General features: G+C 38.9%; 1 protein-coding gene across 3 annotated transcripts in view; it reads right to left on the bottom strand.

Annotated features, from left to right (window-relative positions):
- ATL2 (atlastin GTPase 2) overlaps positions 1 to 26,781 on the bottom strand; it is a 56,057-nt gene extending 29,276 nt beyond the window's left edge. The window contains exons 1-2 of one of the 3 annotated variants that reach the window (XM_034659649.1): positions 26,624 to 26,781; positions 845 to 1,089 (exon numbers count right to left, since the gene is read on the bottom strand). In XM_034659649.1, the coding sequence (XP_034515540.1) occupies positions 845 to 1,089; positions 26,624 to 26,741 (363 nt within the window). In that variant the 5' untranslated portion in view covers positions 26,742 to 26,781. The remainder of the gene's footprint in view (positions 1 to 844; positions 1,090 to 26,623) is intronic. The other 2 variants (XM_034659647.1, XM_034659648.1) reach the window with 2 other exon arrangements.
- Between the last annotated feature and the right edge of the window lie 511 nt (positions 26,782 to 27,292).

Raw genomic sequence — 27,292 nt, 5'->3', positions numbered from 1 at the left:
GATTAAACTGGCCAGGAAAAATAAGTAACTAAAGCAGCATCAATGAAACAAATGACTTGTGCCAGAAGAGTTAGATATAACATAGTCTCAAAAATCAGAGAAGGCCTAAGGGCAACGGCTGGCTCAGTCACAGAGCATGCGACACTTGATCTCAGGGTTGTGAGTTCAAGCCCCATGTTGGGCACAGAGCCTACTTAAACAAAAAACAAAACAAACAAAAATCAGGGAAAGTCTGCTATCCAAAGATTAGCCAAGGATACAACAACATTTGAGAAATAACATGAAACACTTGAGGAACTGCAAAAACTATAGTATACGTGACACAGAGAAGCAAGATTATGAAGCTCAGACACCATCAAAGGCCTTGGAAGCCACTCTAAGGAACTGGACTTTATTTCAAAATATAATAGTGACTGAAGCTGACTTATTTGAAGAGCATAGGTGTACTTTTACAAAAGTCTATCAGCCTACTTCACACAACAATGTTGGCAAGATGATCAAGAAGGGGAAGGTGTGAAGAAAGAACAAAAAGGGAGAGAAGAACAGTACATCAGAGACTTTCGAGTATACTTAAGACATCGCAAGTTAGAGCTACACTGCCCCTAATGCAGATGCTCAATCACATGCACCATTACGTACTACATGCAAAAAGCAATTACGGACATGAGGCAGAATCAAGAACTCAAACAAACTTAGATTACTGTCTTAACTGAGAAATTTTAGCAAGAACTGGATTTTTGTAAAATTAAAGACACAGCTCTCACTGTTTTTTGTCTATTATTTTTAAACAAGGTTGGCTGGTTGGTTGTTTTTAACTGGGTTCAATTTAAAAGACACTATTCACCTTGTTATACATATATCTAAGCATGAAGTCCAGTAGAAATGATTTCCCTTTACGAAAAGCTCCTGCCACGGATACCACTACTATGTTAAGGTCTCGTATGTGCTCCTGTAGCAATATCTGCTCCAAAGCTTCTTCATCGAGCTCAAAGTTATGGTCATCTTCATGAGCAAGAACAATCTGTACTGGACATGGTTTCTTCATAACCTCATCAGAGTTTACTAGGTCATCATCTTCATAATTCTCACCTAGAATTAAAACAAGAGAAAGAGGTTACTTGAACTCCTGCATTACAAACTTCTCCTAAAAGATCACAACTAATGCAAAATTTCAAATAAATTCCCCCTTATTACAGATCATCTGAAAATAGTTACAAAAAGTGATGTTCAAGTACATATTGGATTTCTCACTCCCTCTATAATAGGACCAAGAATATTGCTAAGATTTCCCACTATATATACAGATAAGCAGTAATACTGAGTTCAGCCTCTACTATTAAGTCTTAACAGCTAACTGTGAACAGAAGCTGTTTCTTGAGCCCTGCATTATTCCATAAACAACTTCTGCTACTGTATGCACACAGAAACTGGATCTGTGCAAAGGAGGGGTGGAGGGGGGTGGTCAATTTTACCCAGTAACTCAGATTCCAATTTTCCCTGTGGGCATCACCTGAAAATGACTCTAAATTACAAAGATTAAAACACGAATTGTAAACATTGTTCACTGTGAAATTTAAATGGCTAAGGTTCTAAGAAGCTTCTAAAATTGACACTTATGGTAAAGCTAATGAGTCCCTAATTTAGTAAGAGTAACCTAACAGTACATTTCCCTTATTAAAGCAAAGCACAGGAATAATATTTTAGCAGAAAACACAAGAACAGTCAGTGAGGTGCAGAGTTATATCCTATAGTTTCATCAGCCTCCGGACTCTTTTTCACCAAAGACCACAGCCACCACTTCAAAATCACATAGCTCCCCCAAAACAGCTATATAAACTCTTCCTTTGTTTAGCCAGCAAACTAAAAGAAGGGTAACCCTTGCAGAAGAATTTTACTCAATAGTAATGAAGAAATAACTATAAAACATGAAACAGCAGAGACAAGTTTCTAAAGTTTAGGTTTCTATTCTTTTCAAAAACAAAACAAAAACACCTAATAGCTAGTTTCAGAGTCTATACCCGTTCTCTGGCATTCTTCCCTATCAATTGCTTGATCCCATGTAGCAACAACCTACTCCTGGGATCCTTTCCCACATCAACATTTTTAAGAGACTTTCCCCTTGAACCTGTCTACTAAATGCCCCTTTCCAATCTATGGAGACATGCAGTATCTATTGTGTTCAATGCAATGACAGTCCCTTCTGTCCCAAGAGACAGTCTACTGAGGAGTGGCACATTATTAGCCAACAGGGCAAGAACACCTTATCCAACTAACCACTATTCTTAAAGATTATATATCTACATTAATGGACTTTTTTTCTCCTTACAGAAAGAAATAACCAGCTTATTTGATTTGCAAAAGCAAAGAGCCTTTACCTCCACATCCTAAGGCACCTTTAACTGTACAAAGCAAAAGCAGCAACACTATTTCAAAATGTGCTGCAAACAGTGACAATATAAAGAGCAAGCAATTTCAAAGGAGAATCTTTGAAAGTAAAAGCAATCAATATTTAATTAAAGAGGATATTTTCACTTCCAGTTTCAACGGTACGCAAATACAGAGTGGTACCTAACTGGTCTCCCTTCTTGCCCCCTCCTCTAATCCTATCTAAATTCTACAAAGTAGCAACTAAATAATACAGGTAAATATGAGTGTGATTAAATTACTCTCCTTAAAATCACTGCTACGGAGGATTAACAACTAAAATCCTACACACGTCTTCTAAAATCCTGTACTCACTGCCAAATCTCTCCTGCCTCATTTGGTGCTACTCTCGCCTCTGTAAGCTACAAATAGACAAGCTAGCTTTTTTTCAGATCCTTATGCTATTAGAGCTCTTTCTAGACTCATATTTCACTCATTCCCTTTGTCTGGAATATTCTTTTCCACATCGTTGCCCTAATCAATTCATGCTTATTCCTTAGGTCTCAGTTTAAACATAATTTCTTTGGGAATATCTTTCCTGAGGCTCCTAACCAAGTTTAGTTCTCCTATACTTCCCAAATCGGAATCCACTCATCATTTGAATATTTATGTAAGTACTTATTTATTATATGTCTCCTCCTCTAGACTATCAATCCTCTGTTTAAAACCCTCAATTAGCTTCCCACTGTAGCCAGAAAATATAGAGAAAAAAACAAAACAAACTCTAACTTCCTTACCATGACCTCCACAGTCCTGCGTGATCTGGCTCCTACAGTCTAGTCCTCTAGCTGTCCCTTGAACAGGCCAAACCTGTTTCCCACCTTAGAATCTTTGTCCTGTTTTACCCTGTCTGGAATGCTCTGTCCTTAGGAATTCATGTGGCTTAATTCTCCATCATATAGGTCTCAGGTCAAATACTATCTCTTAAACGTGGATTTCCTTGACCACTCAGTCTCAATTACAGACCCCTCCAAATCACTTTAACAAAACAGGGGTTTTTTTTCCCCCACAGTCCTTTCCAGTATCTAAAATAACACTTTTTCATTTGTTTTCATGTGTACCTTATCTCTCTCCCTCCACAGAATACATGTACCACAAAAATAAGGATTCCAGTCACCCTGTTGACCACTCTATCTCCCAGCACCCAAAACAGTGCTTGGTACCTTAGCAGGTGCTTAATAAATACTACTTGACTGAATGAAATTTACACATTTTATCAGGAGTTTTATACCTGCTTCTATGTATTTTATGAGCAAATCTGACAATCACATAATTACTTTGGGAAAATACTTCCAACAACTCAAGAGTAGTAAATTTATCAAAATTACAATTAAAAGTATGAAGTTCTACCAAGTAATACACTAACTAAAAAGAATCCAAAGTGAATAAAGTATGCTAAAATATCACAATGACCAAATTCGGATTGCTGATTTGTTAAAATCAATAGTCTTGTTCCTACTGTAAAGAAAGCATTCGTTTCTGAAACAATAAAACAGACAAACCACTTGGCAGTAAATTTTTATTAACCTGAAATTTCACCTAGATTAGTTGACTATAGTTACCATGTAACTAGGGATAAAGGGATAAAGATCGCACCTCAGACACGCAGGCAGCAGGGTCTGCACGCGGTCACCATTTCTAGTCTACAGACTTCTAAAGTGAAGGGCAGCAAACATGTTTCAAAGGTATAATAAGGGAGCACAATGACATGGTTCACTAAGCGTACACCCCCATCATGATTTCTCTACCAAATCTGTACTAACTACAGATAAAGTACTTCATTCATCAAACACGGATATAAGCAACTGAATAATTGTAATGGACATTTCATTAGACTAATTGTAAACATTAACATACAGTGATTACCTAAATTGGAAACCTTTTAAATTTAGCATTACTCTAAGATTTTAAACTGAAGTTAAATGCTACCCAGAGAATAGTGATTTTAATTCTATTTCCATTTTTCAGTGTTAAAAAAGGACTGAAAATGACTTCAGACCTCCAATAAATTTTCCTGATTGACTGTTCCAAGTCAGTTCTTTCCCCACTCCAACTCCCAAATGGATCTTTCAAGGTCAAAGCTGAAAGATACCTACCTAGAGATGATCAATTGTTCCTCAAATATTTCCCCGTAACTTAAAGCTAAGTATACTTAACCTGTTTGCTACAAAGCCTACAAAAAGACACTTGTCTTGGTAAAAAAGATCAGTAGTTGCCAGCTGAACTATTCTCTCCAATGCTATCAAGGTAGACATATGGCATTACACATTTATCAAAACCCACAGAATATGCAACCCCATAAGTGAAGCCTAATGTAAACTGTGGACTTTTAAGTAATAATGAGGAGTCAATGAAGATTCCTCAATTTTAACAAATGTACCACTTTGGTCTGGAGCAGGGAGGCTGTTAAGTGTGGGGAGTCGGGTACACATGTACTCCGTACTTTCCACTCCATTTTGCTGTGAACCTAAAACTGCTCTAAAAACGGAAATCTATAAAAAAAGACATTTGTCTTTTTGATTGCTCTTTAAACATACTTTATCTTAAATCAGCCAAATTCATACATTCAGCATATATTCCAATGGCAAAATTTACACTTCAGGACTGACCTAGATCCATCTGCAAACTTCCAGCGTAATTATGAGCTAAGGCAATAAAAAGATGCTACAAATCTGCATTACAATAAAATGTTACTAATGTTAGATTGTTTCAACCCCAAACTAAACTTGTAGAAAGAAAACCAAGTAAAGAGTAATTCACTTTTCAAGAGCAATGAAAGTATATTTTAAGTTATTCACATTCCAACTAAAAATGTAGAACAATTTGTATGGAAAGTAGCCTGGATTCAGTCTACTCAGTCTATTTACAAAAATTAGCAGTTTGACAAAAGCAATGTTTTTGTGTCTGGTAGTTGCCCTCAACATTTTTTTTATTTCTTTTTTTAAAAGATTTTATTTATTAATTTGACAGAGAGAAACAGCCAGCGAGAGAGGGAACACAAGCAGGGGGAGTGGGAGAGGAAGAAGCAGGCTCCCAGCGGAGAAGCCTGATGTGGGGCTCGATCCCAGAACGCTGGGATCACGCCCTGAGCCAAAGGCAGACGCTTAACGACTGCGCCACCCAGGTGCCCCTGCCCTCAACATACTCTACAATCAAATGAAAACAGTATCTAAGTATTCAGAAGTTTACCCTAGCACATATTTTTAAAAGCCTTAAGATTATACCACAGCAAACCTATTTCTAAGAATTTTATAAGAAAATAAAGATGCTAACAAAGACGAACAAGTTTGTTGAGCAATGTTATTTATGGTACTGAAAACTAATGTTGAGTGTGGAACTCCACTGGAAATGGGCCCAAGAGTTCTTTTAACCACATGGACATATTACGTGGCTTAAAAACACATCCACACATTTAAGATATTAAGGATATTTAAGACATGAGTATAAAATAAGTGGGGAAAACGCAGATCACAAACTATTACAACTCGTCCCCAATTCTGTTTTCTTTGTTTTTAATAAACATAGGTACACTAAACAAAATAACACTTGGGACTTCCTCTTCCAGTCAGAGTAATTGCTGGCCCTCTGGCCACAAACTGTAAAACTAGGCAAAATACATGAGGCAAGGATGGACAACAGTCATAGGAGAGTAATCCTTGATAGAAGGAAACTCACAAGGTGAGCCCCATGATCACCACCCCCCACCTCTTCCTCACCACCCCCCCCAACTCTCTGCCTAGAAACCATTTCCTAAACACAGCATGGGGAACCAAAGCACAAGCAAAGATTTCTGAGTTCAGGGCTGCTAGAGCAGCTGGAACCGGTTACACAGGACAGAGAGAAAAAGAAGCTGGGCAGAGGTGCAGCCCAGAAGCTTCACAGGTGCGGATGAACACAACACTATGCAGAGCTTACCAGAAAGCTGCTACTACAGGGTAGAAAGAGGAACAGAGACGTCAGAAATGAAACAGTACAGGGACACCTTGGCATTCTGGTCCAGCTGTCGTGGAAAGATCTTATGAACACCTCAGGCATCAAGCTAAGGCACCACAAAGGCATAATAATCTGATGGGGAGGTTGGCTATAGAAGAATAGATAAAACAAAATGACCATTATGTTGATAATCACTGAATCTGGGAGATGGATATACGCAGGTTCTTTATGTCTTTCTCTTCATTCCCGTACATATTTGAAAATTTCCATAATACAAAGTTTCTTTTAAAAAGTAGTAAGGCGGTTACGCCAGATAGAATGGCAAAAATAGACAAGGCAAGAAACAACAATTGTTGGAGAGGATGTGGAGAAAGGGGATTCCTCCTACATTGTTGGTGAATGCAAGTTGGTACAGCCACTCTGGAAAACAGTGTGGAGGTCCCTTAAAAAGTTAAAAATTGAGCTACCCTATGACCCAGCCATTGCACTACTGGGTGTTTACCCCAAAGATACAGACGTAGTGAAGAGAAGGGCCATATGCACCCCAATGTTCATAGCAGCATTGTCCACAATAGCTAAATCGTGGAAGGAGCCGAGATGCCCTTCAACAGATGACTGGATTAAGAAGCTGTGGTCCATATATACAATGGAATATTACTCAGCTATCAGAAAGAACGAATTCTCAACATTTGCTACAACATGGACGGCACTGGAGGAGATAATGCTAAGTGAAATAAGTCAAGCAGAGAAAGACAATTATCATATGGTTTCTCTCATCTATGGAACATAAGAACTACGATGATCGGTAGGGGAAGAAAGGGATAAAGAAAGGGGGGGTGATCAGAGGGGGGAGTGAAACATGAGAGACTGTGGACTTTGAGAAACAAACCGAGGACTTCGGAGGGGAGGGGGGTGGGGGAATGGGATAGACTGGTGATGGGTAGTAAGGAGGGCACGTATTGCATGTTGCACTGGGTGTTATGCGCAACTAATGAAGCATCGAACTTTACATCGGAATCCGGGGATGTACTGTATGGTGACTAACATAATATAATAAAAAAATCATTAAAAAAAAAAAAAAGAACAAAAGAACCCAGGGCAAATTAACCTCAGTTTTTTGCTTTTACTTTTTTTTCTTATGATTAAATAATGTGCTATATTAGTATTTGATGTTAGAGTTGCTACTGGGTATTTTTATTATTGTGTTGTTTTCATTAACAATTGGAATAAATATATGGCTAAGAAGAACGATATTTAAATTATTAAAAATAAATATATGATGACAATTAGGAGTAAAAAAAATTAAAAATTAAAAAATAAAAATAAAAAGTAGTAAGGTGGGCACCTGGGTGGCTCAGTTGGTTAAGTGTTTGCCTTCTGCTCAGGTCATGGTCCTAGGGTCCTGGGGTTGAGTCCCATATCAGGCTCCCTGCTCCTCCCTCTCTCTGCCTGCCACTCTCCCTGCTGTGTGCTCGCTCTCTTTGTCAAATAAATAAATCAACCTTAAAAAAGTAATAAAAAATAATAAAAATAAAAAGTAGTAAGGCTACAGGTGCCGGGATGGCTCAGCTGGTTAAGTGTCCAACTCTTGATTTCAGCTCAGGTCATGATCTCAGGGTCATGAGACTGACGCCTGTGTATGGCTCTGAGTTCAGGGGGCAGTCTGCTCGAGATTCTCTCTCTCCCTCTACCCCTCCCCCTGCTCGTGAGCAGACTCTCTAAAATAAATCAATCTTAAAAAAAAAAAAAAAAGTAGTGAGGCTAATTAAGGTTTTATTAGGAGATGAAACAGATCCAATACAAAAGACAAGAGATACAGGTCAGTGCTATTAGAAGTAAGAGAAAAGTCTCAAAGGTTCTGTAACACAGCTTTCTCAAGCTTTCTTCTATTTCCACAGCCCTTTAGTGATTGGGAGAGACAAAGGAGTGCCATGGAGGATAAAAAAAAAAAAAAGGTTTTCAAAATACACAAGGTCAAGCAATTGTAAAATTCTATGTCTACCTTACCATTCCCTTAAACCCACTTCCCCATAAAAACAGTTCATTTAAACACACATCAATCCTTGCCTCCTAAAATCTGAAAGCAAAAACCCTACAAAACTCATAATCAGTTGGCAAACTAAAAGTAGGTACTCTTTACTCAGGAAAACTGAAGGAAAAAAAAATGAGGTCTAAAATCAAATCCACTAAAACCCTAAAAAGAAAATTTTAGGACCAGATGGCTACACTGGTGAATCCTACCAAACATTTAAGGAAGAAAAAAAAATAAAACATTAAAGGAAGAATACAAATTCTTTTTTTTTTTTTAAGATTTTATTTATTTATTTATTTGACAGAGATAGAGACAGCCAGCGAGAGAGGGAACACAAGCAGGGGGAGTGGGAGAGGAAGAAGCAGGCTCACAGCAGAGGAGCCTGATGTGGGGCTCGATCCCATAACGCCGGGCTCACGCCCTGAGCCGAAGGCAGACGCTTAACCGCTGTGCCACCCAGGCGCCCCGGAAGAATACAAATTCTACAAAGACTCTTACAGAAAAAAAGAAAAGGAACATTCCCCAACTCATTTTATGAAGCCAGTATTATTATCCTAATACCAAAACCAGACAAACGTTAAAAGAAAAAACTACCAACCAATAGCCCTCACGAACAGACATAAAAATCCTTAATCAAAATCCAGTATTCGAAATATATAAAAAATTCTTACAATTGTTCAATAAGAACAATTCCGTTTTTTAAAAAGACTTTATTCATTTGAGAGAGAGAGAGAGTTCAAGGGGGACAGAGGCAAAGAGACAAGCCAGCTCCCTGCTCAGCCTGAGAGTATGACCTGAGTCAAAGTCAGACACTTATCCGACTGAGCCTCCCAGATGCCCCTAGAACAATTCCATCTTAAAATGGGCAAGAGATTTTAATAAACACTTCACAGAAGATATATGAATGGTCATTAAGCACATGAAAATATACTCAACACCATTAGATGTTAGGGAAATAAAAATTAATACCACAGATACTACTACACACTTTACTAACTAAAATTTACAAGACTGACAAAATGGTTAGGTGGTAGGGAGCAACTGGAACTCGTATATTTGTTAAGAGTATAAAATGATACCACCACTTTGAAAAACTTTTTGGTAATACCTTATAGAAAGTTAAACACATTTTAAATAATCTCTACGCCCAACATGGGGCCTGAACTTAAAATTCCAGGATCAAGAGTCGCATGCTCTACTGACTGAGCCAGACAGGAGCCCCAGTTAAACATATATTTACCATACAACCTGCAATCACACACAACCAGGTACTTAAAAGAGAAATTAAAACATATAACAAAAGACTTGGAAAAGGAATATTCATAGCAGCTTTATTCATAGTGGCCATGAATTGGAAAAAACACAAATGTCCACTTATTGGAAAATGTAAAAATTGTGTTAAATCCATACAATGGACTATTACTTGGAAATGAAATGAATTACTGAAATACAAATTTACACAGATAAATCTAAAAAGCCATATACTAAGTGAAAGGAGCCACACAAAAAATGCTATAGTATCTGAGTCCATGTATATGAAATTCTAGAAAAAGTAAAACTACAGGAACAGAAAGCAAATCACTGGCTCCGAGGAGCTGAAAGCAGGGGAAGAGAACTGACTACTGCTACAAACTCAATGCGCATGTGTCCCCAAATCTGTATGTTGAAGCCCTAATCCCCGATATGACGGTATTTGGAGGTGGGGCCTGTGGGGTGGTAATATAAGGTCATGGGGTAGAGCCCTCAGATATGGAATTAGTAAGGGACTTGAGAGATCATCTCTTTCTCCACTGCATGAGGACACAGCAAGACAGCTATCTGCAAACTAGAAAGAGGACTAAAACCAAATCTGCTGGCACACTGATCCTGGGCTTCCCAGTTCCCATAGTTGAACAATAAATGTCTGTTTAAGCCATCCAGTCTATGGTAATCTGTTACAGCAGCCCAAGCTAAGACATTTACAAAGGGATACAAGGACCTTTTTGAGATGATGGTAATGTTCCATATCATGATTGTGGTGGTGGTGGTGGCTAAAAAAACTACACATTTGTCAAAACTCATCAAACTGTACTCAAAAATCAGTGAGTTTTATATAAATTATTTCAGCAAAGCAGATTTTGAAAAAAATCAAATGCAGCCTATCCCCCTTAGCACTTTCATTTTTTTTTTTTTAAGATTTTGTTCATTCATGAGAGAGTACAAGTGGGGCTAGGGGCAGAGGGAGAAGCAGACTCCCCAGCTGAGAAGGGAGCCCAACCCTGAGATCACGACCCAAGCCCAAGGCAGATGCTTAACTGACTGAGCCATCAGATGCCACGCCCCCTTAGCACTTTCATTTAGTAAATGAGAGGATAAAGCAATACAACCAATTTATTAGTCATCTTCAGAACAAAAATATTCTAATTAGTATTATCGCCTTCAAGTAGTATTGCCCATGAAGGTTATCCTCCAATGTGATGAAAAACTAGAGCTGTCCATCAATTCTGACACTGCTCAAACTCAATTTAAAATGTTTTCTCTTGGGGCGCCTGGGTGGCAAAGCGGTTAAGCGTCTGCCTTCGGCTCAGGGCGTGATCCCGGCGTTATGGGATCGAGCCACATCAGGCTCCTCTGCTGAGAGCCTGCTTCTTCCTCTCCCACTCCCCCTGCTTGTGTTCCCTCTCTCGCTGGCTGTCTCTATCTCTGTCGAATAAATAAATAAAATCTTTAAAAAAAAAAAAAAAGATTTAAAATGTTTTCTCTTGACCTGAATTCAGGAACTGGAAAATATAATTTTGAGTGTCTCCAATTGTGACAAATATACTCTTTTGTGGATGAATTCCTGTGAATCCACTGCCTCATCATGCCAAAATATTTTGGTTAGAAAATGAAAAGGTATTAGGAAGTTTCTTATTTTCTTAAAGAACTCAAGACAGCTTTTTATAATGGGGAAGGAGGGCTTTTTCTTTTTATTCCTACAAGTTCCATTATCTGTTTAAGCATCAACAGATTGTGCATATACTTCCTAGCATACATCAAAACACATGAGGACACTCAAGTTCTACTATGTATGCTTAAAAATTAGCCTCAATACTTAAAATTAAATCTAATGTCACAGGGGCTTTAGAATTTAGGCAGCCAAATTCACTAACTTCATAGATGATGAAAACACAGGACTAGACTTCTGTTTGCAGGGAGAATGGGGCTCGGTCTTATTAATTTCGTATTTTTCTTCTACAGCAGTGCTTCTCAACTTTTAACATGCATATGAATCACCTGGGGATCTTGTTAAAATGTATATTCTGACTCAGTAAATCTGGAGGGGGAGCCTGAAACTGCACATTTCTAACTCCAAAACGATACCAACACTGTTGGTCTCAGAACCTAACAGAGAACCAAGGATCACCATATTTTACAGGTGTTTAGTACGTAAACTAATTTTATTTTGTAGTTAAAGTTTTTACAGAAGGAAAAAAGTTTTCAAGCTGAACTATAATCCTGTATTCTTCCTGAGACACTGTTAATACTGATATAACTAACCACTCCTGCCTAGCCACTGAGGATTCTGGATAAAGTGAAAAAAGGCAGTGAACACAGACACCCCTACTTTAAATTGTCAGTGTAGAAAAATGTTTTAATATGTTGAGATGATATATAGCTGGAGTTGAAAAGTATTGGTCTACTGGTCTAGAGTCATCATTAGCCACCTGAGCGAGCTTTACTCACAGTGCTGGGCTTCCCTCACCCTTCCTCCTCCCCTGGAAAGATGCAGCCCAGAAGAAGAATATGGACAGACACAAACTTGGACTTCCATAATGCAGTTTTTTTGAAAAAGAGAAGCAGCTGTTAGCCAATCAGGGACTTCAAGAAAAAGTTTTCACTATTTGTTCCTACAAAATAGTGTTATTAAGAACTCACAAGGTTAAACTTCTCTCATATAAAATGGAAACTACAATGCAAATTGCAAAAAGAAAAACTTCAAAGATTCCAGAAGACCTATCAACAATGTCAGATATCAGATACTTTCCCACATTAGCTTTGCCCCCTTTGCCAATCATTTTGCTAAAAATGCTTTTAAAGAGTATCTAATGTAATTCATCTCCTTCCTTCATTACTGTCAAATCAAGAGATACACAAAAGTTGTTTTCTTAGAAGATTCACATATTATTTTCCACCTGAAAACTACTGTTTCCACAGTAACCAGCATTGATGTCACGGAATTTTTATTGCTCCCATTTAAAGAATACTGAGGCATAAAAATGTTTTTATGAATTTATCTAAATAGATTAAGAAAAATGTAAAATACGAATGTATAAGCACAAGGTATTTTTCCCCAAGCTTATCCCCAAATATTAAGCAGTTCTTAAAGCATACGCTTAAATAAAAGTGTACTTCGAAGAAAAAAAATTTTCAACTGAAGTTAATTTAGATAGTTTAAATGAGGATGCAGTTTATGAAGTCAATTTTGTTAGCTAGTTAAGAGATGTTAGAATAATGGCTCAGGGGACTCTAAGCAACACAGAAATTCGGAAAAATTCTATTTAGGTTCAGCAACTTAAAGTCCTCACAAAGGTTTTTCTCGATTTTCTTCTAAAGTTAAGTCTTGTGGAAAATCTCACTCAAGTCACCCCAGTGGTCTTGTACCTGCTCTTAAGTACTTTTTTTTGGAGGGGGGGGAGGTGAGGAAGATATACTTTTGTTCTGCGATCCCAGTTTTTAAAGAACCAGAGTATACAATACTGAAAAAAATTAATTTTTAGGGAAGTTATTTATATGCTACAGGAGTTCTTACACATATGCACAGGGAAAAAAAAGGTTCCTTGTTCACTGAAGTACTATTTGAAACTGCAAAAAAAAAAAAAGAAACAATTTAAATATTCATGGATAAATAAACCATGAAATAGAAAAGACAAAATTAATGAATAAGATGTATTCATTCATCATGACAAAAATAGACAAGGCAAGAAACAATTGTTGGAGAGGATGTGGAGAAAGGGGATTCCTCCTACATTGTTGGTGGGAATGCAAGTTGGTACAGCCACTCTGGAAAACAGTGTGGAGGTCCCTTAAAAAGTTAAAAATTGAGCTACCCTATGACCCAGCCATTGCACTACTGGGTGTTTACCCCAAAGATACAGACGTAGTGAAGAGAAGGGCCATGTGCTCCCCAATGTTCATAGCAGCATTGTCCACAATAGCTAAATTGTGGAAGGAGCCGAGATGCCCTTCAACAGATGACTAGATTAAGAAGTTGTGGTCCATATAGACAATGGAATATTACTCAGCTATCAGAAAGAACGAATTCTCAACATTTGCTGCAACATGGATGGCACTGGAGGAGATAATGCTAAGTGAAATAAATCAAGCAGAGAAAGACAATTATCATATGGTTTCTCTCATCTATGGAACATAAGAACCTAAGAAGATCGGTAGGGGAAGAAAGGGATAAAGAAAGGGGGGGTAATCAGAAGGGGGAATGAAACATGAGAGACTACGGACAATGAGAAACAAACTGAGGGCCTCAGAGGGGAGGGGGGGTGGGGGAATGGGACAGACCAGTGATGGGTAGTAAGGAGGGCACGTATTGCATGGTGCACTGGGTATTATGCACAACTAATGAATCATCGAACTTTACATCGGGAACCGGGGATGTACTGTATGGTGACTAACATAATATAATAAAAAAACATTAAATAAAAAAAAAATCTCCATCAAAAAAAAAAAAAGATGTATTCATTCATCAAACCAATGTTGAATGAAAAAAACAAATCAAACCACAAGTACATGCTCTGGGCCACTTACTAAAAAATTTTAAATACAGCACAATACTGTATATCATTTATTTTAAAAATACATATAAAGGGGCACCTGAGTGACTCAGTCGGTTAAGCATCCAACTCTTGATCTCAGCTCAGGTCTTGATCTCAGGGCTGAGTTCAAGCCCCATGTTGGGGCTCCACACTGGGTGTGGAGCCCACTTAAAAGAAAAGATACATATATTTTATAAGACTATTTACAAACCAGGAAACATGAATGCCAACTTCAAAATAAGTGTGTGTGTGTGTGTGTGTGTGTGTGTGTGTGTGTGTGTGTGTAGGAAGGGAAGAAAAGAAGAAAAAGATGTTGGGAGAACCCCTCAATTTGTACAGTGACATTCTGTTTCTCTTTTTAAAATGACTGAAAACAATTAGGGCAAATACTATGATTCGATCTAGGCAATGGCACGTGGACAGCTATAATATTTTTCTATCATTTTTATAAGTTTGAAATATGTTATAATTGTTTTTAATGAAGACTTAAAAATTATTTCAGAATTTACTTCCACAGTAAAAGTAACTTCTGTTTATTGAACTCTGTGACATTAGGCCAGGCACTGTGATGGGAACCCTCTCAACAACCCTGCAACTTAGCAATTATCCCCATTTCAGAGAGAAGAAACATGGAGAAAGTTTTTAAAAAAGAAATTCTACAGTTAAAAAGCAGTGTATGCATCAAGATTTCTATCTGGGTTTTTATTTTAAGTCCATGCTGTTTCCTCTGTACCAAACTTTCAATGCTACAGGATAATTCTTATAAAAATCACTGTTCCCCAGGGGGACAGCCATAGGAAAGGAGAAGCAAATCAGTCCATATTTTTGAAAAGATGTTTATCATTTAAAACAAATCCCTGATATCAGTTCATCTATTCTTAGGAGTAAAAAAAATGACAAGTACAGATTATGTGTGGGCTTAAAGAGTTTGATTTTGTTTGGGAGAGGTGAAGTGATAAACATCTAGTATTTGAGATTTCTAGATCCTTAAAGTCCTGGATTAAATTGGAGTTCTGGACAAAAAAATAGAGTGACCAAAATAATCAAAACTACAGATACACATAAGTCTTCCTTGACAGATCAACAGGAAGGAAAAAAAACCTGTTTGCTATAGCATGGTCAGTCCATCTGTAATTTAATTATACATGGATCTGAGTTGTACTGACAGTATTTAATTAGCCAAAACCACACCATAAAACAATGATTTCCGTGTACACTAAAGCTTAAGAACCAGCTCGGTGGCTTCTTTGGAATACAGACTCTTGGACCTCAACTCCAGAGTTGATTCAGCTGACCAGGAGTGGAGTCCAGGAATCTACATTTGTCACAAGCACCCCACTAACAACCACCAAGGTCATTCCGATGCAAAGGGGTTAAAGGACTAGAAGTGGGAGTGCATAAGTCTTTATTCCTTCAACAAACATTCACTGAATACCTACAACATGGTTCTAAGAATTCCAAGATTCACTAGCGAACGAATTTTTTCACTAGTGAACAAATCCTGCCCTTCGGAGTTTATTACATCCTAAAGATGAGGAAATAGAAAAGAAGAAAACAAATACATGACACTGGCTAGTATTAAGTACTACAAAGAAAAATAAAGCAGGTTAAAGGAAATGGAAACAGGAGCTTGCTATTTCATAAAAGAATTATCAGGCAACGCTTCTCTAATAAGGAAACATTAGACAAGAGAACTGAAAGAAGTGGGTATCTGGAAGAAGGGGTAAAAACATTAATAACTTTCTCGCTCTTTGAAATAATTTAATGTATGACATAATTTTAGGTGTACTTTCTATTATGGAAGAGGGAAAAACACTCAGTGTCTATTCTGGGTTAATAACTCAAAATCACTTTGGTGGGTAAACTATGAGTTTCCCCCGTTTGTATAAAGGAGGACAATGAGGTTCAGATTAAGCAATTTGCAAGGACATATATTTCCTAAGTAATCAAATCTGCATGCACATGCAGGTCCTTGTCAAATCCATCATCTTCCAACTATGCCAAATGAGCATGTTTGTTGAATAAACTCAGAGCTGAATTGTTACGTGCTCAAGATTTCTAGAAAGCTGAAAAAAAGTTACCAAAACCACAATTTGTTTTTAAAAAAAGAAGAGGGGTTTATTTCTCATCTTTATAACAAATCTTCACATACAGCTATTTTCCCCCTTTCCAAAAATTTCTTTGTCAAACTTTAATTATTTATACAGTCAGCAAAGCATTTATACCATCCCCCAACATGTGGGAAACAATCTTTTTTCTCTCCATAAGCTTTCTAGAAGGACAAATTTTAAATTGCACACTTTTAAAACATGAGATGCAATAAAATCATATTTGTCCATCTTTGGTAAGATATGCATATATATTTACATGTAAATAAATGTGTAATTCATTGTTTCATATGGTACACCTATGCAATGTGTCATGAATAACTGAGGAAGGTCCCCCACCCTACCTACTTCAAGCTAGTAGTAATTAGAGAGCAAGGCATTATATTAGATACTACAGAAATACAATTTGCTGATGGTAATGGTCCTTACTCTCAAGGCTCAACACAAACAAGTATAAAAGAACAGTAAAGAAAGCGCTATGTTAGATTATTTAGCTAGTGTTAATCAATGGAGACATCCTGGAGAAGGCTGCATCTCTCTGAGCCCTGAAAATCAGATTGAGGCTAACCTTAAAAGTTTAGGCTAAGAATACTGGGCATTATCCTGAGAGCCAAGGAAAATTTTGAGGCAGAGAAGTGACAGGATCAAAGCTGTGATGCAGAGATAAACCGAAAGTGATGAGTGAGTAAGAAGAATGAGAATCTAAAAACAGGGAAATCAGATATTAAGTAACTAGAAGAGCCTAAGTATAAGTCAAGAAGCCCAAATTCAGAAGGGGACAGTAAAAATGGAAAGCAATGCCCGAGAGACCTAGCCAGTTCTTCACCATCTTTTTCTGAACCAGGCAACAGATAACACTAAATTGTTTCATATTTCTATAAGGAACATATGCTTTTCATACAAGTCTTTATGAAACAACAATGCACTAAACTCCCATTTCCAAAAGTAATTCCGGCAGTTACTCTAAGGTTTTCTAACACAGGGATCAGGAATCCATCAAAACCGGAGTAGGTTTCCTTGAGTTAGGCAAAGCATTGACTCATTCCCTTTTTGGCCCCAAAATTAACTCAGTAGTGAGTTAAAGATTAAATCTATATAGAAAAGTTATAGAAATTTGGGATAACCAGTTAGCAAAGGAGTCATTAAAATACACACACAGACCCAAGCTTAAGTTTAGAATAAGGTTTTTATGACAAATCTCAAATAGGTATCTGCCAAGACTCTGGAAATAAGATATTACATTCCATTTTGCCACAACTCTCTACCTCAGATGGCTCATTATAGCAGCACTTTATTTCTTAAAAAATAAAATTATTTAGAGAGCGTGCGCATGAGCAGGGGGAGGGGCAGGGAGAGAGGGACAAGCAGACTCCCCACTGAGTGTGGAACCTGACACAGGGCTCAAATCCCAGGACCCTGAGATCATGACATGAGCTGGAGTCAGATGCCTAACCAACTGAGCCACCCTAAAGCAGCACTTAAAAAAAAAAAAAGTATACACTCAAATCCCAAGGTCAGCTCAATACAGGAAAAATTCCTACTAAGAGAACAACTGTTAAGAAAGGAATAATGCAAAACAGACAAACATCCGGAACACCTGGGTGGCTCAGTCAAACTAGTCTGCCTTCGGCTCAGCTCCTGATCCCAGGGGATCCGGCCCCATGTGGGGCTCCCTGCTCAGTGGGGGACCTGCTTCTCCCTGTCCTCTCCACTCATACTATCTCTGTCTCTCTTTCTCTCTCAAATAAATAAATAAATAAATAAAATCTTTAAAAACAAACACACTTCCAAGTAGATAATTGTGACTAATCTGAAAAACAAAAGGGATAAGAAAGTCAGAGGTTCTCACTCTATTCTCCTTTTATCCTTTCTCTAGTTTGGCAACTTGTAGAGTATGTGTCAGGATGCCTTGCGGTAGATAAATGCAGATGATCAAAAACAGGGGTGGGGGAACACATCTCCATAGTTTTTAAGAAGTCACCTTTAGGGCTACTCACTTTTTCCAGGAATCACCCAGTTATTTAAATCAATTCTTTGTTCGACTTGGCTACAAAAACAACCCATATTCTCTTTTTATTACACATGCTCTACCAACCACCATTTGATCCTTCAGTCACCTCTATCCAATTGCTTTTAAATACTTTTTAAGCATCCCTTCTGGAAAAATTCTTAGAAACTAGGAGAGACAAGTGCTTAAACTATTTTGTAAAAAAACCTTACCAAAGACTGCCTTTTTATCTTCAAACAAGTGGTATATCCTACACTCTGCCTCCTAAGACCCACCCGCTCTTCAAGGCCTGACAAAGCCCACCCTCCTCCACCAAGTCTTCTCAGTAACACCAGCACACAGTAATTCCTACTTCTGAAATTATAAACTTAATGACGCACTGATCTCCCAACTACATGAAAGCTTAGAAGGGGATCTGTTCTACACTTTTCTACACAAGTACTCATTACAAGCAACTGAAAAGCCCTTTCAGTAGGTAGGTGCTCAATATGTCAACTGATAACATCAAGGGAAAAAAACTAGTTCTTTGTCTACAAATGGTCTTCTATCACTCTGCCCTCCTCTACCTCTTTACTCCCAAAGAAAACTAACTTCTTTACCCTGAAGGGGTGATAACTTTACACATTCAATACATGCCAAGTGCTTTTAAGACATTATCTTTTAATCTTAAACATCCAAAGTATATTTTTTTTTAGTTAAAGAAGCTGAAGCTTGGTGGTGGTAACAACCTGAACCCAGCTCCTAAGCTAGAAGCTTCTCCCACACTACTGGGCACCAAAGCAGATGCCCATACTCGGCCATTAAAGAGTCAGGAATAAAAAATTTATCAGGAAGAATTCAAAACAGTTAAAAAAACAACAACAACAACAACAAACAACCCTCTGGCAGCATAGCTAAAAATTCAGAAGAGACTAGCACCAATAAGTTGAAAAGTTGCCAATTTATTTAAGAAAAATAGTCATATGGAACCATTTTAAATGTTTTACTTTTCAAAAACACAATATACCCCCCAAAACCCTACAAAATTAAGAAGCAAATATGAAAAAGACTTCCTTATGTACAAAAGGACTTTTACAAAACAGTAAAACACTGAGAGATGGCCCAAGAATATGAAAATGCAATTAATAAAAAGAATTCGCAGTCACCATATTAAAATTTAACATCAACTGTAATCAAAGAAATACAAATGCAACAGTAAGAACCTCATTTTTACCTATGTGTTGCCATTCATTGTTAAGTAACACCCACTTGTGAACAAAAATATCTGCAAACAACTACAAAACTAACCCAAATGAACACAGAATAAATCAGAACTGTCTTTTTTTTTTTTAAGGTTTTATTTATTTATTTGACAGAGAGAGAGACAGCCAGAGAGAGAGGGAATACAAACAGGGGGAGTGGGAGAGGAAGAAGCAAGCTCCCAGAGAAGAGCCTGATGCGGGGCTCGATCCTGGAAAGCCAGGATCAGGCCCTGAGCCGAAGGCAGACGCTTAACGACTGAGCCATCCAGGCGCCCCTAAATCAGAACTTCCTAAATGGATTTGCTGATGTGTCTTCAGTATTGAAAGGTATAGGTGGTTCAACCCAGAAATACGCTTTTAAGACCTTATTCTAAAGGTCAAGATTTATCGACAAAGATGTTTAGCCAGCATTATTCACAAGAAATAACCCCATATCTAGAAGGAGGATTAGTTTAGTACTACAATGCCATTTTAAAAATCATGTTGTAGAGATTATTTAATCACACAGGGAAATGCAATATGAATGAAAAAGTAAATTACAAAATTACAATAAGATCCCAATTTAGAAAAAAATTAAATTATGCATTAAGAAAGGATATATACTAAAAGATGTATACCAGAATGCTAGCCAGAATTACCACTAGTTGGTATGATTTATACTTTCTTCTTTTTTATTTGTATTTTCCAAAGTGTCTACAAAGATTTACTGCTTTTGAAATTTAAAAACAAAAAAATTAAAACTTTTACAAGGTATAAATTACCCATGACTTGAATTAGGTTAGGTGCCATGATCACAAGCTCTGATCAATCAGAAGTTTAGCTGTAACTTAAAGGCAGTAAATTTCTATCTTAATATCTAATTGTAAGATTTTTGGCATCAACATTGTTCAACCTTTCCGAGAACTTCAAGCCTACACTTCAGAATTTGAGAAACAATACCCAAGGCCACTGCCATTCTCCTGCCATAAAAACCCTATCGACTCTAAACAAAAAGTCCACAGATCATACTGCCGCATCTATTTCAAAATTAAAATGCTGATGAAAAGAGCGACTTCTGAAGATGTGATTAATAACTACATTCAAAAAAATCTAAGAACAAGGTGATTCATAGCAAAGTCTCTCTACAACTTATTTCAAAAACCACTCACCCCCCTTTCTGATAAAAGTAGATTTAATCCAACTTTTAATATCTCATAAACTCATTATTCAAATATTAAATGAGAAGCTCATTTAGCATGCCAATTCTACCCCCCTTTAAAAAAGTTTCTTTATAGAAGGCTTTAAGGTTTCTAAAGTGCCTTTATAGATTATCTATTTAATAAAAAAAAACAAACAAACAAACAAAAAACACCTGTAAGTTTGCTAGGGCAGATATTACCCACTGGGAAGGAAACAATGGTATTATAGATCTAGTATTAAAATCCAAGCCTCCACTCTAAATCCATTCTGAAGATCATAACAGGTTTATAGAATTCAAAAGTTAAATCTTTAAAGTATGTCCTAATCACTATCCATGATGCTTAATGATTACATGAAGGGGAGAAAAAGCATTTAATGGGATTCACAATTTGTGTACTTTCAAGTCAATCATTCTTTAGGCATTTTTGTGCAAACAGACCCAGTTAGGTTCTCCACATTTACTACCCAAAAAGTAAATGCACTCTAGTTGAAAACTGCCATGACCTTAAGTAAGAAATTACTTCATATTGAATCCTATATTGAAAATAAACAATTTCAGGGGCGCCCGGGTGGCTTAGCCGTTAAGCGTCTGCCTTCAGCTCAGGGCGTGATCCCAGCGTACTGGGATCGAGCCCCACATCAGGCTCCTCCACTATGAGCCTGCTTCTTCCTCTCCCACTCCCCCTTTGTGTTCCCTCTCTCGCTGGCTGTCTCTCTCTGTCAAATAAATAAATAAAATCTTTAAAAAAAAAAAAAGAAAGAAAATAAACAATTTCAGAAGACTACTTTGCCATATGATTGATTCTCTAAAGTGCAAGTTTATTAAAATGAAGATAGCTGGGAGGTATGAATGTCTATTTTTATCTTACAAAAACTGAACAAAGACTTTTCAAGTCACCTATTTTGAAACTTAACTTTTCATTTAAAATAACTACACACTATAGTAATATTACCATCAACAGAATGTCAGCCACTGGGTTAAGTACTTTTATCACATTTAATACTTGTAATACCCCAATCATGGACGTATTATCAGCATTTTACAGATAAAGTTAAAAATTTACCCACCACCCTTGCCCAAACTAAACCTTTGTCCACAATGCAGGAAAAAAAATTAGAAGAGACTGACTGCAAATATACACATGTATATATAATAGCGTAAGTAGTGAAATCGGCACATTCTTAAATAAGCAATACAATCTCTTACACACAGGGAGCTTTACAATTTACAAAACATTTGTACCTATCATCTCATTTGTTTCCCACAATCTATTATGGGATTATTATCACTGCTGTGTGTGAGGGGCTTCGAGGCTCAGACAGTTTAAGTCACTCACAGCTTTTGATTCCTTTCCGCCCACCGCACTTCTCTATAACTAAAAAACATTGCCCCCACAATCACAGCATTATGCAATAAAAAGAGGAAATGTACTATAGATCCTTGATAAGCATCTTTCATAAATTACACAGTTCACCAAGTTATTAGAGTGACATAGTTCACCAAGTTATTAGAGTTACTGGTTATCTTGACACTAGTCATAGAAATACAATTTGTATGAATGAATAATTTTCATTAAACTGATACATTACCAGCCTAATGAATCCCCTAATCCTGCTTGTACTGGCCAGAAAACTAAACCCCAAATCAGTCAAAAGTGCATACTATCTCCTTGGGAAAACAAAGTACATATATGCTAGTCTTTCATGACTTAACAGTTGCTTCTAATAGGTATCATCTGCCCATAAAACCAACTACCTACAGCTGTCTGTCCCATAGTAATAGTGAGGGTGGCTACTTAAGTACACGTTTCACAAAAATCTACCTAAGTTTAGCAAATATGTGTACATCTAAACACACAGAGATATGATTACCAATGACTGAATAAATCATTTGTAGAAGTTATCTTGGCTTTGCACTTACTTCGTACTTAATGTCCTTAACAAGCAAAACTGTTCTACTTCATGAAATCTACTCTTACCACATCTACCTTTCCCTTCCTACTTTAAAATTTCCCACTCCACTTAGTGACTTGCTCTATCTTTACTTATTAACTGCCCTAACTTCGCATTAGTATGATTTCAGACATCATTCATTCAACACTTTTACCAAGGCACTTCTAATTATGTATGTGATAATTTTCAATGGAGAGAGGCCCCTGCTCTCCTCCAAGATCACAGCAGTGAAGAGTGCCTCTGAGTAGTTTCTTTCACTATAGACAAGTTAAAATCACTCCCTCCAATGGGATTCCCTCAAAGGAAGGTTTTAAGGGAGGGGGGAAAAAAGCGCTTTGTAAAATATCAAGAATCATGCTACTGCCCTCATATTTTCAGGCTGGTGGGGTTTTTCCGGCTATTTATTTTTAAAGCTACAGAGAAAACACTCAACCATTCTTTTCTATAGGAGGGATGGTGAGTGATGTAGGAAAGAAGGTTAGGGTTCCAAGCCGAAGGCCAAGAAACGATTCTTGAGACGTCTTCGGTGCAAAACGGTGATTTTATTAAAGCACAGGGACAGGACAGAGGGCAGAAAGAACTGCACTGGGGTCATGAGCAGTAGCCCATTATATACTTTCAAGTTGGGAGGGGGTTAGGGATAGCCTAAGTCTCTAAGGAATTTTGGAAGCAAGGTTTCCAGGACCTTGGGGGGGGGTAGCTATTGTTGGGAAAAGATCATTTAGTACTGTCTAATAAAACCTGGGTCATGAAACCCTTCAGATGTATATTGGTGGGCCATATGCTTGGGGGATGATTGCCAACACGTATCTTGGGGGGGTTTAGAAATAAAGGAAATTTCTAAAGGAATTTTTATATGTTAAAGTGGACTTACAGGATCCTGGAGGTCAGGCTAAAGACTGCCTTTTACCCTTAGCGAAGTATTAACAACAAGGCAGTTGAGTCCCTAGAGGAATGTCACTCTGCCTGTTTCAATGGGCTGTAGGTAGTAAGGAAATTTAATAATTTCTCTTCTGCCTCTGTTTCCCACATCAGTGAGGAACAGTAAAGAATAGGAAGAAACTTAACATGAGTAATGGATTCATTAGAGGATCAAGTTCAGTGACTTAATATTCACATCTGTCGTCCTTAAGTTAAATAATGCCCAAAAAAGTAACACACCTGGATTTTAAAACCCAAAACGGTCATACAATCAGAATATCACTACACTTAAAAANAAAAAAAAAAAAAAAAAAAAAAAGATATTTCCCTGCAGCCACCCCAGAAACAACCTCCTCGGTAAAGCAGTAAATCACCATTACAAAAAAGTTTAACTTCCAATCCCATTCCTAACATTTGTTTCTTAACCTTGAGGGCCTGCCAGAAGACTTTGCTTACAATTGTGTGTGTCAAATAGGTCTTTCAATTGAGCATAAATTTTTAAACAAACTTCTAAAATGCATCCTGCTAAAAAGTTTTCGTAACTGTAAAAATATGCCTTGAACTATATAGCATGGAACAAGGTGACAGTCTTCCAGGTACTCTTTAACAACTGCTTAATATCAGACAGATGGAAAATGCACAATTTTGGAAAAGGTCTAACAATTTCAAGAAAGTTACTTTCATCTGTGAATATTTAAAAACTTTACCCTAAAGTTAAAACACACTGGCAAACTAAAATCGAATCCCAAAATAGGTGCACCTAACTTAAGGCCAGAATCTCATTTTAACTCCCGGTTTATTTTCCCTATAATAAATACCTCTTTACTGTATGTAAGACAGCTCCTTCTTTCCCAAATAAAGAATTTCCAAGAGATTTAACCATCCTACAAAGTCATTAAAATACAAGAGTACACAAGTGCTTTATAAAGATCCTACCTTCCTAAAAAGCGTAAGCATTTCTCTTAAGAGACACAAAGTACCTTCCTAAGACTTAATGGCACCTGACTCACCCCAACTCAATTCTTCAAGTTTACTTATCCAGAAAGCAGAGGGAGACAAAGAGTTTCTTATACACAGTCAAAAATAGCTGAATCCCTACTCATTCACAGCTTGTTTGCTCTGACTTTAAACACAAATCTTAAGAAGTTTTATTTGGATTTTAATGCCGTATTGAGTGACTACAGAGCAAATGAAAAGGTTTTAGGCAGTCATTTGATAGGTATGGTTATCAAGGGAAGGGCCACCTCCAAGAGTGGGGAAAAAACACACACACAAAAACCTGTGAGTAGCAGACAGAATGTTTAATAAATGGTGAACCCTATTTGTTCAACTCTTAAGAATCACAGCTCTTCTGAATGTACCACAAAATAAAAACGATGTTCATAACCATGACTAAGTCATAAAGTTATGCTTCTCCTAATAAGGCAAGTACATAAAACACTTTGAAACTACATCTAGAACGGTTACCTTAAATATATATATATGTGTGTGTGTGTGCAAGAGCGTACACACACATACAACACACACACGCCCAGGGTCCAAAAGATCTAAATCAATCCATCAGCATTCCAAAACTAATTACTTGAGAATTCCAACCAGAAGAGATCTAAGGCAAAACCTCTCTTCTCTGGTTGTGTGTGTGCTTGTTTTTTGGTTTTTTTCCCTATGTAAACAGTTCTGTCAAGCGCTTTTGTTGGTAGCCAATAATAAAATAAGCTTTATTTCCTGTTCTTTATCCCGTATCAAAACTTTACAGTTCGTCATCACCTCTGACATCTGTTCAGCACATCCAAAGGTTACTACGAATGATGAAATGTATTTCACATAAACTTTTCTACTGAAGTTAGTCTTCACGGATAACACCTTAGCAAAATGTTTTACATTTCATCTCACAAAACCTTTATCAGATTATGGGAAAGAGAGGAATCTGAAGAACACAAGTTCACATTTAGTGCAGTTTATAAACTGTTATGTATTCCACGGCCGTACTTACCTAACCGTAAGCTTTTACTATTTACAAGCCTTGGAAAAACTTTATGCTTTTAAGTACTATCAAAATTCTCAATCAGGATTTCATGCGTTCAATTCACACCAGAGCGAAAGATCAAATGCTGAACTCCTAAAAATAGGGGTGTTATGAGAGGGACACACAACACTCCGCTGCCAAAGCAAACGCGTCTTGGAGGGGGCAGGGGCGCTCCTTGTACACGTACAGTAGCAGCTCACATTCAGCAAAACCGGGGAGCGAAGGACCAGGTGACTTCACACCACAGACACTTCTGTCTGATCGGGCCTTACTATATCGTCTGAGTGACTAGTAAACGGCTCACAACCCTAGTTTAACAACTAAATCTGAACTTGTATCCTTAACACGCGCAACCCGCGAGAATGGTTTCGGGGGCCGAGGAGCCCCAGAACGCGAGCCCTGGGGCACAGCCCTGGCCTGCGGACTGCGGTTCCCTCCTGGAAGGGTGTCTGGAGAGCTTTCCGACCTGGCAGCGAGGTGTCTGCTCCCCCCGCGCGCTCCGCGTCCTTCTCCTTCGTGGGGCCCATAAAGCCCTGGCCACCCCTACCTCCCTTTCTGACAGAGGGACAGAGAGCAGAGAGTGCCCGCCACGAGACAGATCGCCCTGCCGCGTCCGGAGCTCTCCAGCACCCAGGAGCGGCGCCACCGACCTCCCCGCGCCCCACGTCTGCGGCCCCAGCTCAAGGCCGCCCCCTCAGGTCGGGGCGGACGCGGCGACAGCCACGCGGCGGGCGGGCAGGGGGCCGGGCCGGGCGAAGACGCGCTCGCCGCCAGTTCACCCGACAGCAGCGGGAGCCGCTGCCCGAGGACCGCCCTTTCAGGTCGCGCGCCACCGAAGCTCGGGGCGCGGCGGGGGCTAGGCCCGGCGGCCGTCAGACGCGGCGGCGGGAGGAGAGCTGAACCAGCAGCGGACGACGACCCCGCCGCCTGCGGCCGGTGCCCGCGGGTCCGAGCGGCCCGCGCCCTATCCCAATCCGGGCCCTGCGGCCTCCGCCCTGCCGGCGCGTACCTAGGAAGGTCGTGGACGAGACGTGGTTAACCCCGGTGCTTGGGTCGCTGGTCCGTCGCCGGCACCGCAGCCCCTGGTGCGGCTGCTGCCTCCGCGCTGCCTCGTCCCCCTCCGCCATCTTGTACCGATTTAAAATTAACTCCCCACTGACGTCAAACGCCGCCGCCGCTTTATCAACCTCCCGGGAGCCGGCGGAGCGCCCGCGGGTCCTAGCGCCGCCAGTAGCCAGCGCCTCCTTGTCCTCCCCACGCCCTCCCCCGTCCCGCCCATCGGCGCCCTCGCTCCGCCTCCGCCCTGCCAGCCTCCCTGCCCGCCCGCTTGCCTGCCTGCCAGACTCTAGGTATTCCTGGCCTTCCACTTCTAGAAGGGATTGGGCGGTGCCCCCACCGCGATCGCCTGGCACAGCACCGCTCTGAGCTCAGTACCACACCCCCTTAGCGCTGGGCTGGTCCTCGTAAACGCAGAAGGGATCTCCAGAGAACCAAGTCCCTCCTTCCCAGTTCAGTAACCCAATTCTTTTTACTGCTCTTCTTCATAATCGTTAACTCGTGCCCTGCACGTGAGGTTGCTTTTACATGTCTGTCTTTCTCTTTTTTATCCCCCACCTTCTCCTCCACAGCTATTCTCCTCCTCCCTGTCTGCCCTGCTTTTCCTCTTGATCTTTCCTCG

Source organism: Ailuropoda melanoleuca, chromosome 4 (assembly GCF_002007445.2).
Source record: "Ailuropoda melanoleuca isolate Jingjing chromosome 4, ASM200744v2, whole genome shotgun sequence".
In the NCBI taxonomy this organism is placed as follows: domain Eukaryota; kingdom Metazoa; phylum Chordata; class Mammalia; order Carnivora; family Ursidae; genus Ailuropoda; species Ailuropoda melanoleuca.
This window is presented reverse-complemented; position numbering and strand designations above follow the sequence as displayed.